We start from the raw sequence: 16952 nt of genomic DNA on the forward strand, positions 1-16952 counted from the left end.
AATTAAAGACTCTAACTCCATGGCAATTAAACTGTATTCGTGTGGTCTGAGTGCCATTCACCTAATAATGTGCACTCAGACCTGAGCTATCTGGGGATATGTTACATGTCTGTGTTTTATGTATAAAATGTGTCTTTATGTATTTTAAAGTGATAGTCTGTCTTTGTGTCCCCACGTGTGTAATGGAGTTTTGCCTTTGTCCTGGGAGATAATTGAATTACTTCTCCAGGGCAGAGGGGAGGAAGCCAGGATGCATTGTGGGGATGTTTTACTGCTGTATGTCTGTAATTGGTACTTGTCTGTCCGTTGTTACAGTCTTCCATATGGTCCCCTAGGGGAGTGTCCACCAGGTGGGAGACCTGCATAAATACAGGGGCAGGTAGCCCTCAATAAACAGACCACTGCTTAACCCTCAACACGAAGCCTTGTCTCGTTCTTGGGGGGATTCACTGTATGCTGATAGGGACTGACTGCCAGGAGTGTAAGCCGCTTGGGAGCTTTTCCTGTTCGTCTGCTAGCAGCTATTCGTGAGGTTCCAGTTCGGGAGTTTGGAATGCTACCTTATTCCCTTGTATGCAGTTCGGGAGTTTGGTGCATTCACTTATATCCAATTCGTGAGTTTTGGTGATTTTACAGTAGCTGTGCCGATCTGTGAAAAGGGGATTATCGATTTTAACCCCTTGTCTGCTGAAACGGTCCGTTACACCACCAAGAGAGCAAAACAAAATACCTACCAAGAGAGCAAAACACAATACCCACCAAGAGAGCAAAACACAATACCCACCAAGAGAGCAAAACACAATACCCGCCAAGAGAGCAAAACACAATACCCACCAAGAGAGCAAAACACAATACCCACCAAGAGAGCAAAACACAATACCTACCAAGAGAGCATAGAATAATATCCACAGAGAGACCAAAAACAATGCCCACTAAGAGCAAATATAACATCCACTGAGAGAGTAATGATAATACCCCCTGAGAGAGAAATGATAATACCCACCTGAGAGAGTAATGATAATACCCCCTGAGAGAGCAATGATAATACCCCCTGAGAGAGCAATGATAATACCCCCTGAGAGAGTAATGATAATACCCCCTGAGAGAGTAATGATAATACCCCCTGAGAGAGTAATGATAATACCCCCATGAGAGAGCAATGATAATACCCCCTGAGAGAGCAATGGTAATACCCCCCTGAGACAGTAATGATAACACCCCCCTGAGAGAACAATATGAATACCCCCTGAGAGAGTAATGATAATAGCCCCTGAGACAGTAATGATAATACCCCCCTGAGAGAACAATGATAATACCCCCCTGAGAGAGCAATTATAATACCCCCGGAGAGAGCAATGATAATACCCACCTGAGAGAGAAATGATAATACCCCCTGAGAGAGAAATGATAATACCCCCCTGAGAGAGCAATGATAATACCCACCTGAGAGAGTAATGATAATACCCCCTGAGAGAGCAATGATAATACCCCCTGATACAGTAATGATAATACCCCCCTGAAAGAACAATATTAATACCCCCTGAGAGAGTAATGATAATACCCCCCTGAGAGAGCAATGATAATACCCCCCTGAGAGAGCAATGATAATACCCACCTGAGAGAGTAATGATAATACCCACCTGAGAGAGTAATGATAATACCCCCCTGAGAGAACATTATTAATACCCCCCTGAGAGAACATTATTAATACCCCCCTGAGAGAACAATATTAATACCCCCTGAGACAGTAATGATAATACCCCCCTGAGAGAGCAATATTAATACCCCCTGAGAGAGCAATAGTAATACCCCCTGAGAGAGCAATGATAATACCCCCCTGAGAGAGCAATGATAATACCCCCTGAGAGAGCAATGATAATACCCCCTGAGAGAGCAATGATAATACCCCCCTGAGAGAGCAATATTAATACCCCCTGAGAGAGCAATGATAATACCCCCCTGAGAGAGCAATGATAATACCCCCCTGAGAGAGTAATGATAATATCCTCCTAGAGAGCAATGATAATACCCACCCAGAGAGCAATATTAATACCTCCTAAGAGAGTAAGGATAATACCCCCTGAGAGAGCAATAATACCCCCCTGAGAGAGCAATGATAATAACCCCTGAGAGAGCAATAATACCCCCCTGAGAGAGCAATGATAATACCCCCTGAGAGAGCAATAATACCCCCCTGAGAGAGCAATGATAATACCCCCTGAGAGAGCAATAATACCCCCCTGAGAGAGTAATGATAATACCCCCCTGAGAGAGCAATAATACCCCCCTGAGAGAGTAATGATATTACCCCCTGAGACAGCAATAGTAATACCCCCTGAGAGGGCAATATTAATACCCCCTGAGAGAGCAATGATAATACCCCCTGAGACAGCAATAGTAATACCCCCTGAGAGGGCAATATTAATACTCCCTGAGAGAGCAATGATATTACCCACAGGAAGATCAATAATACCCCCGGAGAGAGCAATGATAATACCCCCCCAGAGAGAGCATTGATAATACCCCCCTGAGAGAGTAATGATAACACCCCCCTGAGAGAACAATATGAATACCCCCTGAGAGAGTAACGATAATACCCCCAGAGACAGTAATGATAATACCCCCCTGAGAGAACAATATTAATACCCCCTGAGAGAGCAATTATAATACCCCCCGGAGAGAGCAATGATAATACCCACCTGAGAGAGAAATGATAATACCCCCTGAGAGAGAAATGATAATACCCCCCTGAGAGAGCAATGATAATACCCACCTGAGAGAGCAATGATAATACCCCCTGATACAGTAATGATAATACCCCCCTGAGAGAACAATATTAATACCCCCTGAGAGAGTAATGATAATACCCCCCTGAGAGAGCAATGATAATACCCCCCGAGAGAGCAATGATAATACCCACCTGGGAGAGTAATGATAATACCCCCCTGAGACAGTAATGATAATACCCCCCTGAGAGAACATTATTAATACCCCCCTGAGAGAACAATATTAATACCCCCTGAGACAGTAATAATAATACCCCCCTGAGAGAGCAATGATAATACCCCCTGAGAGATCAATAGTAATACCCCCTGAGAGAGCAATGATAATACCCCCCTGAGAGAGCAATGATAATACCCCCCTGAGAGAGCAATATTAATACCCCCTGAGAGAGCAATAGTAATACCCCCTGAGAGAGCAATGATAATACCCCCCTGAGAGAGCAATGATAATACCCCCTGAGAGAGCAATGATAATACCCCCCTGAGAGAGCAATATTAATACCCCCTGAGAGAGCAATGATAATACCGCCCCTGAGAGAGCAATGATAATACCCCCCTGAGAGAGTAATGATAATATCCTCCTAGAGAGCAATGATAATACCCACCCAGAGAGCAATATTAATACCTCCTAAGAGAGTAAGGATAATACCCCCTGAGAGAGCAATAATACCCCCCTGAGAGAGCAATGATAATAACCCCTGAGAGAGCAATAATACCCCCCTGAGAGAGCAATGATAATACCCCCTGAGAGAGCAATAATACCCCCCTGAGAGAGTAATGATAATACCCCCCTGAGAGAGCAATAATACCCCCCTGAGAGAGTAATGATATTACCCCTGAGACAGCAATAGTAATACCCCCTGAGAGGGCAATATTAATACCCCCTGAGAGAGCAATATTAATACTCCCTGAGAGAGCAATGATATTACCCACAGGAAGATCAATAATACCCCCGGAGAGAGCAATGATAATACCCCCCAGAGAGAGCATTGATAATACCCCCCTGAGAGAGTAATGATAATACCCCCCTGAGAGAGCAATGATAATACCCACCTGAGAGAGTAATGATAATACCCCCCCAAGAGAGCAATGATAATACCCACCTGAGAGAGTAATGATAATACCCCCCTGAGAGAGCAATGATAATACCCCCGAGAGAACAATATTAATACCCCCTGAGAGAGTAATGATAATACCCCCCTGAGAGAGCAATGATAATACCCACCTGAGAGAGTAATGATAATACCCCCTGAGAGAGTAATGATAATACCCCCTGAGAGAGCAATAGTAATACCCCCTGAGAGAGCAATGATAATACCCCCTGAGAGAGCAATAGTAATACCCCCTGAGAGAGTAATGATAATACCCCCTGAGAGAGCAATGATAATACCCCCTGAGAGAGCAATAGTAATACCCCCTGAGAGAGCAATGATAATACCCCCCTGAGAGAGCAATATTAATACCCCCTGAGAGAGCAGTGATAATACCCCCCTGAGAGAGCAATGATAATACCCCCTGAGAGAGCAATAATACCCCCCTGAGAGAGTAATGATAATACCCCCCTGAGAGAGCAATGATAATACCCCCTGAGAGAGCAATAAAACACCCCTGAGAGAGTAATGATAATACCCCCCTGAGAGAGCAATGATAATACCCCCTGAGAGAGCAATGATAATACCCCTGAGAGAGCAATAATACCCCCTGAGAGAGCAATGATAATACCCCCTGAGAGAGCAATAATACCCCCCTGAGAGAGTATTGATAATACCCCCCTAAGAAAGCAATAATACCCCCCTGAGAGAGTAATGATAATACCCCCTTGAGAGAGCAATGATATTACCCCCTGAGACAGCAATAGTAATACCCCCTGAGAGAGCAATATTAATACCCCTGAGAGAGCAATATTAATACTCCCTGAGAGAGCAATGATATTACCCACAGGAAGATCAATGATACCCCCGGAGAGAGCAATGATAATACCCCCCGGAGAGAGCAATGATAATACCCCCTGAGAGAGTAATGATAATACCCCCCTGAGAGAGCAATAATACCCCCTGAGAGAGCAATGATAATACCCCCTTGAGAGAGCAACAATACCCCCCTGAGAGAGTAATGATAATACCCCCTTGAAAGAGCAATGATATTACCCCCTGAGAGAGCAATAGTAATACCCCCTGAGAGAGCAATAGTAATACCCCCCTGAGAGAGCAATGATAATACCCCCCTGAGAGAGCAAGGATAATACCCCCCTGAGAGAGTAACGATAATACCCCCTGAGAGAGCAATGATAATACCCCCCGAGAGAGCAATGATAATACCCCCCGAGAGAGCAATGATATTACCCCCGAGAGAGCAATGATAATACCCCCCGAGAGAGCAATGATAATACCCTCCGAGAGAGTAATGATAATATCCCCCGAGAGAGCAATGATAATACCCCCCTGAGAGAGCAATGATAATACCCCCTGAGAGAGCAATGATAATACCCCCCGAGAGAGTAATGATAATACCCCCCGAGAGAGCAATGATAATACCCCGAGAGAGCAATGATAATACCCCCCGATAGAGCAATGATAATACCCCCTGAGAGAGCAATGATAATACCCCCTGAGAGAGCAATGATAATACCCCCTGAGAGAGCAATGATAATACCCCCTGAGAGAGCAATGATAATACCCCCTGAGAGAGCAATGATAATACCCCCGAGAGAGCAATTATAATAACCCCAGAGAGAGCAATGATAATACCCCCTGAGAGAGCAATGATAATACCCCCCGAGAGAGCAATGATAATACCCCCTGAGAGAGCAATGATAATACCCCCTGAGAGAGCAATGATAATACCCCCTGAGAGAGCAATGATAATACCCCCTGAGAGAGCAATGATAATACCCCCGAGAGAGCAATTATAATAACCCCAGAGAGAGCAATGATAATACCCCCTGAGAGAGCAATGATAATACCCCCCGAGAGAGCAATGATAATACCCCCTGAGAGAGCAATGATAATACCCCCTGAGAGAGCAATGATAATACCCCCGAGAGAGCAATTATAATAACCCCAGAGAGAGCAATGATAATACCCCCTGAGAGAGCAATGATAATACCCCCCGAGAGAGCAATGATAATACCCCCTGAGAGAGCAATGATAATACCCCCTGAGAGAGCAATGATAATACCCCCTGAGAGAGCAATGGTAATACCCATCTAGAGCAAATACAATGCATAATTATCCATACTAGGCCAAGTAATAACACAGAGTTCCCGTGGAGAAATGGTGCTAAAATTATTTTGTGTATACATGGGGTTGAGAGAAAAAGGGTTAAGATGTTTACATGCGAGCACTGAGTGTTATCTAGCACTGAGTGTTGGCAGTAAAGCATTGCTAAGTGTAATATAGGTTACTGAGCCAGCATACATGTGGAAAAGATTAGTTCATGCTTTGACACAACTGCTGGACGACAAGACTAAGCTCCTTGATAAAATAATCCATTACTATTTTATTATTGTATTACCTGCAGAGAAAAGCTTAGCTCCAGGTCAGTCTCCATCACACCACAAGGGGGCAGTATGTACTCATTGGAGCGCAAAACTCGCTTGGATCCCTGTGAAGAGAGATTTGTGTAGGTGTAACTATACCAAGATAGATAGATAGATAGATAGATAGATAGATAGATAGATAGATAGATAGATAGATAGATAGATAGATAGATAGGGGATAGATAGGGGATAGATAGATAGAGGATAGATAGATAGATAGAGGATAGATAGATAGAGGATAGATAGATAGATAGAGGATAGATAGATAGATAGATAGATAGATAGATAGATAGAGGATAGATAGATAGATAGAGGATAGATAGATAGAGGATAGATAGATAGATAGAGGATAGATGGAGGATAGATAGATAGATAGATAGATAGATAGATAGAGGATAGATAGATAGATAGATAGATAGATAGATAGATAGATAGAGGATAGATAGATAGATAGATAGATAGATAGATAGATAGAGGATAGATAGATAGATAGAGGATAGATAGATAGATAGATAGATAGATAGATAGATAGATAGATAGATAGAGGATAGATAGATAGATAGATAGATAGATAGATAGATAGATAGATAGATAGACAGACAGACAGACAGACAGATAGATAGATAGATAGATAGATAGATAGATAGATAGATAGATAGATAGAGGATAGATAGATAGATAGATAGATAGACAGACAGATAGATAGACAGATAGATAGAGGATAGATAGATAGATAGATAGACAGACAGATAGATAGATAGATAGATAGATAGATAGATAGATAGAGGATAGATAGATAGATAGATAGATAGAGGATAGATAGATAGATAGATAGATAGATAGATAGACAGACAGACAGACAGACAGACAGATAATCTCGAGAGAGGAGCTTTCACGTTGGAAAGACAAACAGGTATTTTTTAATAGAAAGTGAATTCATATTTTTTTAAAAGTAACATTTACCCCTGCTAAACCATTAAAGTAACTGTCCCATTATGGATCTGCTCCTCCGTACCATCTGACACACCCCAAAAAATAATCCCTGCTTTTCCTAATGTACAACTCAGCAAAGAAGAATCTTTAAAAAAAAATCTGATCAAGTCCTTTTGGGAGAACATAAACTAATGTTTGGACACTGACATGCCCTCTTTGCCTCTCAATCCTGGGTTTTTGTTACGGAGACCCCTTCCGGGTAACTCTACATCTCACATAAGGTTTCTGACTATCGTAGCAGCATCTTTTCATCTATTCTTCACTAAACTTAGCTTTCTGTTCAAAATCGATTGGCTGAACACTTTAACCAACAAACACATTCTTGTAAAAAAAAAAAAAAAAAAGTGAAAATGTTATATTCCCACTTAGACAATTCCTTTCAGTCCAGGATCAAAGCAGCACGGAGCACATGGCATGGTTCTCAGCAGAGGTGGTAGAGGGTAGTGAACCTTTACAAAACATTTAAGACCTCAATTATTTGGCAAAATGTTATGGACGGGAGGCACTACGTGGTGCCAGCAAATTGTTATAGCTGTTATTTTACTAGTTTTAGAGATTACTGGCCCACTTGCTTTTTAATGTAACTGGACAAGTTCTGGCTTACAGGTTATTGCCCCAACTCTCAGAGCACACTTATAATATCAGCCTAGAAACCAGTCTGACTCTATAATTTGTATTATCAATCTTTCTTGTTCTGGGACGAAGAAGGGTTTGCATGCTAAGGTTAACAAGTTCAATCCTTTTTGAATTTTAAGTGTTCTTGCCAACATCTGCTAGCACTAATAAAATATGCATTTAAAAACAAAAAAACAAACAGGGCAGATGGGGAGGAGGGATTGAAACATACTATCTAAAAAAAAAAAAAAAAAAGTGACAGAGCCGCTTTAACCCCTTAAGGACTGGACTTTTTTTGCGATGTTGTACATTTGTACACCAGGCATCTTTTTACACTTTTGTGGTGTTTGTGTTTAGCTGTAATTTTCTGCTCTATCATTTACAGTTCCCATACAAATTATATATTGTTTTTTTCAGGACAAAAGGGGCTTTCTTTACATACCATTATTTATATAATCTCATGTAATTTAATTTTTAAAAAATGAAAAAATATGATGAAAAATTGAAAAAAAATACATGTTTTTTGACTTTTATGTGAAAAATCTTTTATTCATCTACAAAAGCGAATGAAAAAAACTGCTAAATAGATTCAAAATTTTGTCCTGAGTTTAAAAATACCCAGTGTTTACATGCTTTTTGCTATTTTTTTGCATGTTATAGGGCTATAAGTACAAGTAGGATATTGCGGTTTCAAAACATATATTTTTAAAATGTATCAATAGTGACATTGTAACACTATTATCCGTCATAAATCGCTGAATAACACCCCACATGTACATATTTTTTTTAAAGTAGACAACCCAGGGTATTCAATATGGGGTATGTCCAGACTTTTTTAGTAGCCACTTAGTCGCAAACACTGGCCAAAGTTAGCGTTCATATTTGTTTGTGTGTGAAAAAAGTAAAAAACTAAATTGAACGCTAATTTTGGCCAGTGTTTGTGACCAAGTGGTTACTAAAAAAGACTGGTCATACCCCATTTGCAATACCTTGGGTTGTCTTCTTTTGCAAATGGTATGCCATCATGAGGGTAATTCTCATTCCTGGGCTACCATACGCTCTCAAAGGCAACGTAACCAACCTGGTCATTTTCAATGTAAAAATATTTGACCCATATATTTGACCCTGTAACTTTCAAAAACGCTATAAAACCTGTACATGGGGGGTACTGTTATACTCAGGAGACTTTGCTGAACACAAATATTAGTGTTTCAAAACTGGAAAATGTATCACAACAATTATATCATCAGTAAACGTGCTGTTTATGTGTGAAAACTGCAAAAAAAGTCACTTTCACTGACAATATCATCGCTGTGATACGTTTTACTGTTTTGAATCACTAATATTTGTGTTCAGCAAAGTCTCCCGAGTAAAACAGTACCCCCCATGTACAGGTTTTAGGGTGTCGTAGAACGTTACAGGGTAAAATACAGTGCTAGCAAATTAAATTCTCTAGACTTTTGGCCTGGGTTGGCAGGCAGGTCCCTTAAATTGCAATCAATAAAATAACTTAATTATGTAAAAATATTACATAAATATGCACGTAGAATTTAAATATATATGCATATTTATATATTTGAAGTCTACGTGTATATTTATATAATTATTTATGTCATTTTGTATATGGACATATGAATAGTTTGTATTCTTTTTATTTATTTATATATACATAGATATATATACAATTTCATTCTAAGTGTATTTTGATATAAATATATATATATTAATATCAAAATACAGTTAGAATAACATTTCGTATAGATATATATATTTTTTTTAATTTTTATTATTATTTTTAATTTTTTAAATTTAATTTAAATTATTTATTATTCGTATTTTATAATAATATATATATACAATATATATATAGTTATTATATATATTATATATATACGTGTGTAAATTAATTATAAGTGTATTTTTATATTAATATATGTACATATTAATATAAAAATACACTTAGCATGACATTATATATATGATATATAGACATATATTATATAGGTATAATATATGTCTATATATCATATATATACACATATATCATAATATTTTTTTTTTATTCACTATAACTTTAATTTTTTTTGGATTTTACACTGGCAGGGAGACTGCCTGTCAGCACAGACAGTCCCCCTGCAGGCAGAGTCTAGGACACCTATTGTGACCATGTGGTCGCCCTGTTGGGCGATCACATGGCCACAGGGGTCCTAATCCGCCATGGGGAGACTGTCTGGGCTGCAGGCAGTCTCCCCACAACGGGAGCAACGCCGATCGCCGCCGGGGGAACGACGGCGATCGGGTAAGTACCTCTTAAATTTAGGACGGTTCAGGACCGTCGTCGGTCGGCAACGCAAAAATGCCGATGACGGTCCTGAACCGTCCCGCGTCCTTAAGGGGTTAAAGGAACACTATAGTCACCTAAATGACTTTAGCTAAATAAAGCAGTTTTGGTGTATAGATCATTCCCCTGCAATTTCACTGCTCAATTCACTGTCATTTAGGAGTTAAAGGACCACTCTAGGCACCCAGACCACTTCAGCTTAATTAAGTGGTCTGGGTGCCAGGTCCAGCTAGGGTTAACCCATTTTTTTAATAAACATAGCAGTTTCAGAGAAACTGCTATGTTTATAAATGGGTTAATCCAGCCTCCAAATCCTCTAGTGGCTGTCTCACTGACAGCCGCTAGAGGCACTTGCGTGATTCTCACTGTGAAAATCACTGTGAGAGCGCGCAAGCGTCCATAGGAAAACATTGATAATGCTTTCCTATGAGACCGGCTGAATGCGCGCGCAGCTCTTGCCGCGCGTGCACATTCAGCCGAATGGGAGGAGAGGAGGAGGATCGGAGGAGGAGAGCTCCCCACCCGGCGCTGGAATAAAGGTAAGTTTTAACCCTTTACTCTGCACCCAGCCCGTCGGGAGTGGGGGCACCCTCAGGGCACTATAGTGGTCCTTTAAATCACTTTGTTTCTGTTTATGCAGCCCTAGCCACACCTCCCCTGGCTATGATTGACAGAGCCTGCATGAAAAAAAAACTGGTTTCACTTTCAAACAGATGTAATTTAGTTTAAATAATTTTATCTCAATCTCTAAATTGAACTTTAATCACATACAGGAGGCTCTTGCGGGGTCTAGCAAGCTATTAACATAGCAGGGGATAAGAAAATCTTAATTAAACAGAACTTGCAATAAAGAAAGCCTAAATAGGGCTCTCTTTACAGGAAGTGTTTATGGAAGGCTGTGCAAGTCACATGCAGGGAGGTGTGACTAGGGTTCATAAACAAAGGGATTTAACTCCTAAATGGCAGAGGATTGAGCAGTGAGGCTGCAGGGGCATGTTCTATACACCAAAACTGCTTCATTAACTAAAGTTGTTCAGGTGACTATAGTGTCCCATTAACGCATTTCCAACTGATTGTAGATGCACTAAAATAAGAGGAAACTATTAAGATACATTTTTGTTTTATTTAAAGGACTATGGAGAATTCAGCACAATAACATATTTTAAATGAAAGGGATCTTGAAAATATCTAGATTTAAGCGAAAATAACTATTTTATCCAATATTTGATAAGGGTAGTGTAACGGGGATAAAAATCGTTTAGGCGATAATCCCCCTTTTCCTAGACCAGCAGCTACTGCAAGCACCAATCTCCCGAACTGCAAACTGTACGAATTCTGGAAACTCCCGAACTGGAAACACACGAACCCTGGAATCAGCCGAACAGGAAAAGCATACAATCCGCTTACACTCCTGGCAGTCAGCATACAATCCAATTCCCCCAATAACGAGAAGACACTTCGTTTTGAGGGTCAAGCAGAATCTGACGTGCTGGCACACCCAGCCTGGTTTTTATTGCAGTTGTTACAAATACAGGTCCGCCCACAGGGAGGTATAAAACAACCACTCACACATCAGTTACATCCCACATATTCCCTGCCCTTATCCTGAGAGGAAACTCCATTATACATACAGTTAAAACATACTTTCTACCCAACTTTCATAACTCTAAAACCATACATCACATTCACATAAAAATACATATCCACAATCAATCCATTCAGGGGAACAACATTTAAAAAAATGGCATGAATCCGACCAGGGGTTCAAAAGTTAGTAAAGTATCTTTTAAAAACCCTGCCAGATTGTTTTTCCGGCTCAGACCGGTTTTACAGAGCCCTCTCTCCTGGAGACAAGGTAGAATTAATCTAATTACCTCCAGGACAGAGACAGACTCCATTGAGCACATGGGGACACAAAGACAGTAAAACACTTTAAAATACATAAAGTCACCTTTTACACATAACACACAGACATTTCACATATCCCCAGATAGCTGGGATCTGAGCGCACAAAACTACCGAATAGCGCGCAGATCAATTGCCATGGAGCCGAAGTCTTTAACTACACAAATGGGCTCCATGGCATAGCTATCTGCGTTAACACATTCACATAAAGTCTGGTCCATAGTCCAAAGGCAAGAGGCGGGCAAGCAGCCCCCTCCAAGGACACGTGACGAGGTCGGTTTCGCCACAGGTAGTTATAAACTTTATTATACAGTCAATAACGATATAGAAAAGCTTAATAATATTTAATATTACAAACAGTGAATGGAGTGATTAAATCACTAGAAGAGAGGTAGGGCATTTTAATTAATAGTGCTCAAGAGTTTTATTTAACAGAAGTTAAACTTATTATTGGTAATAAAGAAAAATCCTACAGTTTGCTGGATAATAACGCTAACGAGTTATCGAATTCAAAGTTGGTGACCAAATGTAACTTTGTACACAAAAAAAAGTCCATGGAAGGCCCGGAATTGGTGGGATAAACTCACTCCATGTTGTCTTGCGTTTTTAGATTTTTTTTCATACAGCAATATATACTGTACATATACCGTATCTCACAAAAGTGAGTACACCCCTCACACTTTGTAATTATTTTATTATATCTTTTCATGTGACAACACTAAAGAAATTACACTCTGCTACAATGTAAAGCAGTAAGTGTACAGCCTGTATAACAATTTGCTGTGCCCTCAAAATAACTTAACACACAGCCATTAATGTCTAAACCAGGGGTGTCCTAACTTTTTTCGAAGAGGACCAGATTTGATAGAGTGAACATTTGTGAGGGCCAACCATTTTGCCTGAAATTCTTTGAACCATTAAAATTAAATGCAAATTAACTATTCTATGCAAAGTTTATTGCAAACGGCATACTTTTTATTTTGTCACATGGATGACAAATCTAAACAGGTGTTAAATCACTCTGCCTTTAATATCTGAAGGCCAGATGAAAAAAAAAACAAAAAAAAACAGGAAGCTGAAATATATGTCAGGAACATTGTAAAGTACATTACATACTACCTGTAACGGATCGCCTGGCACCCCGACTTGGTACCTCCGTTAATGGATGCTCCTAGTGCTTCCTGAGGACTCCAAGCACTCTGGCAGACACCACAATCACCGAATCCGAGAAACCTTTTAATTCTCCCAAGCATATGAATGCTGTAGACCATTGAATAGGAACCATACGAATAGGCTTGTACTCCTAGCAGTCAACTGGAACAGCATGCAATAAATCCTTCCCCCAATAATGAGACGACACATCACTTTGAGGGTAAAACAGGAACTCTGGACTGGCTCATCCAGCCTGGCTTTTATTACACTAATCCACATACAGGCCACACCCAGGGGGAGGCATAAAATAACCAATCACTTACATGGTTCAGCCCACACATTCCCTCCCCTCAGATAACATTAAACTCAATTATCCGGTACACTTTTTCAGCCAAGTTCTGGATGTACCCCAAAACCCGGGGGTACACCTTTAAATCCAGCATCGCTGGATAGCCCTTATTCAGGGGGACAACATATCCAAAATTCAAGTAATTCGGATGAATGGTTCGTGAGATATGGGGTTCCAAAGATTTGACCGACCGCATGGGTAAAGTATCCGAAAACAGTTCCATGCATTTTGGCCCTGCGGTCGGTCACAAACAAGGGAATGAAAACAGGCGAATTGCCTGTGTTATAGAGCCTGGAGAGGGTTTGAATGAATTCCCTTGTTTATGGGGTTCTTTCTACCGAACGGCGGGTCATTCGGTAGTTTCCATACGAATTTCTGGAAGTATGGAGGTCTCAGCGGTGTTTGCCTAGTCAAGTGTCCGATTTTAGTTCCAGACACTCGACGGCAAAACACCGCTGTTCGGTAGTTTAAGATGGCCGCCGCCACGTGGTTGTTTCCCGAATGGCGGCCACCCAGAGGACAAAGGATACATTACACTGATTGCCAATTACCCGTTTGCAACATTGTTGCAAACTGTAATTGGAGGCACACTTATTCCTGGGTGGTCTGGTTGTTCGGTAGTTTCACTCAATATAATAAATGGAGTGATTCTACCGAACAATCAGATGAATGCTGCATACATATCCCAGGTTAAACTTAATACACATATAATATTACAGGCAGTACACTAGAGTATGTATCACAGTCTTAAAGGGACAGTAGTCCCAAAAGTCCCAATATGTCCATAGATGCTGTTAAAAGGGCCAGTAGCAGCGATATACAGTACAATATGCCCCAAATAACCCAGGGGCCATAGTCAGCAGGTAGGAGGCTAGCAAACAGGCTTCTCCAGGGCCCAGTGGCGAGGTTGGTTTCGCCACATTTCTCCCCTTTTCCAAACAGACTAACAGGGTACCTGACCTCTTGCCGGTCAGTGCCCTTGTTAGTCCAGCAGCCCACCCACAAAACAGAAACAGCAGTACAGCCCACCCACAATAAATGGTTACTACACCTGAGTAAGAGAAAAACTTGTCCAGGTCCAGGTGCCTCACCATGGCTGTGTGGGGGACTGGTAGGCTGTTTTGGTGGGTTGCTGAGTGGGCAGAGCCCAGCGGTACTCTGCCCTGGTGCCAGCACTACCCCGGGAGTAGTCTGGTTGGAGCCTTGCTGGAGACCGACTGCCTCCCCTTTAGCTGCGCAGCTCTGCTGCTGGAGACCGACTGTCTCCCCTTGAGTTACACAGCTCTGCTGCTGGAGACAGACTGTCTCCCCTTTGGCTAAACAGCCCTGTTGTGGGGGGGCAGGACCGACCGTCCCTACCCCCTGTGCTGGAAGTGCAGAGACCACGGTCCCATCTGCACAGGTGTGGGGCTTACAGTCTCCCCCTGGTATATTAAGCTGCCGCTGGGGAGAGGTGGTAACCAGCTCCTCTCCCATTAGAACACTCTGCCCATTGATGATCTGCCGCTGGGGAGAGGTGGTAACAATCTCCTCTCCCATTAGAACACTCTGCCCATTGATGATCTGCCGCTGGGGAGAGGAGGTAACAATCTCCTCTCCCATGCCTACTTTCAGTCTTTGTGGAGGGAGACCGACTGTCTCTCCTCCCAATTCAGTGTCCTGCTGCTGGGGAATAGAGACTGGGCTCTCTATTCCCAAAAAATCACGCTGCTGCTGGGGGGTAGGACCAACTACCTCTGCCCCCTGTAACTCAGCCTTCCGCTGGGGAGGGAGGACGCTGCTCTCCTCTCCCTGCACTTCACACTGCCTTCCCGGCATATCACTCTGCTGCTGGGGGGTAGGACCAACTACCTCTGCCCCCTGTAACTCAGCCTGCCGCTGGGGAATGGAGACTGGGCTCCCAATTCCCAACAAATCACACTGCCGCTGGGGAGGGAGGACGGCCCCTTCAGCTCCCTGTAGCTTGGGCGCAGAGACCACGGTCCCATCTGCGCTGGTGTGGGGCTTACTGTCTGCCCTTGGTGTGCTAAGCTGCCGCTGGGGAGAGGGGGTAACAAACTCCTCTCCCTTACACACTTTCAGCCGCTGGGGAGCAGGGCTGACCCTCTGTACTCCCTGTAGGCAGGGCGCAGAGACCACGGTCCCATCTGCGCTGGTGAGGGGCTTACTGTCTCCCCTTGGTGAGCTGTGCTGCCGCTGGGGAGAGGGAATAACAAACTCCTCTCCCTTACACACCTTCAACCGCTGGGGAGAGGGGATAACAGGCTCCTCTCCCTGCACCGTAGACTGCCGCTGGGTAGCAATAACGGCACCTTCAGCTCCCTGTAACGCACACTGCCGCTGGGGATCTGGGCCGACTGCCCCAGTAGAGAGACCGCAGTCCCATCTCCACCTGCCATCGGTGGGTCTTCCCAGGACCAATCCGTGAGGCCCCTCAACATTTGTGAGTAAGGGCCACCTGCTTCCCCACCTGGCAACTCTGGCTGCTGCTGGGGATCTGGGCCGGCTGCCCAGCATCCCGGTGGAGTGACCTTGGTCCCATCTCTACCTGCCTGTTGTGGTTCCTCACAGGACCAGTCTATGAGGACCCCCACTTCGGGTTCCTCCCGCCGCCTCAGGGAAAGACGGCTAACCTCCTCGGATGCAGCCTCTACCCGGCTGCTGTAACGCTCCTGCTGCTGAGCATACTTCCTCTCTTTTGCCAACCGGAAATCTCGGTCCAGCCTTGTGTTTCGCTCGGCCATGACCTGGTTCCAGATCACCCGGCGTGTCTCCATGGGTATATCATCCCCATACTCAGCCACTCGCTGCCTCACCTCGGCCAGCCAATCATCTCCAGAGCCAGAACCTTCCATACTTGTCTGCTCCCAGGGGCGCTGCACGACTGCTAGCGTTGCCCTCAATTTGTAAATCCAAACGAACTGTGTCTCCGAGCTGCTTTACCTCACACTAGGACGCCATCCCACCGCTGCCACCAATGTAACGGATCACCTGGCACCCCGACTGAGTACCTCCGTTAATGGATGCTCCTAGTGCTTCCTGAGGACTCCAAGCACTCTGGCAGACACCACAATCACCGAATCCGAGAAACCTTTTAATTCTCCCAAGCATATGAATGCTGTAGACCATTGAATAGGAACCATACGAATAGGCTTGTACTCCTAGCAGTCAACTGGAACAGCATGCAATAAATCCTTCCCCCAATAATGAGACGACACATCACTTTGAGGGTAAAACAGGAACTCTGGACTGGCTCATCCAGCCTGGCTTTTATTA

The 16952-nt window shown here is 43.0% G+C and overlaps 1 protein-coding gene across 2 annotated transcripts in view; it reads right to left on the minus strand.

Annotated features, from left to right (window-relative positions):
* Nucleotides 1-16952, minus strand: part of LOC134587654 (phosphofurin acidic cluster sorting protein 2-like) — a 319708-nt gene that overhangs the window by 206738 nt on the left and 96018 nt on the right. For both annotated transcript variants that reach the window (XM_063444208.1, XM_063444209.1), the window contains exon 4: nucleotides 6297-6386. In XM_063444208.1, coding sequence (XP_063300278.1) covers nucleotides 6297-6386 — 90 coding nt within the window. The remainder of the gene's footprint in view (nucleotides 1-6296; nucleotides 6387-16952) is intronic.

Source organism: Pelobates fuscus, chromosome 2 (assembly GCF_036172605.1).
Source record: "Pelobates fuscus isolate aPelFus1 chromosome 2, aPelFus1.pri, whole genome shotgun sequence".
NCBI classification, from domain to species: domain Eukaryota; kingdom Metazoa; phylum Chordata; class Amphibia; order Anura; family Pelobatidae; genus Pelobates; species Pelobates fuscus.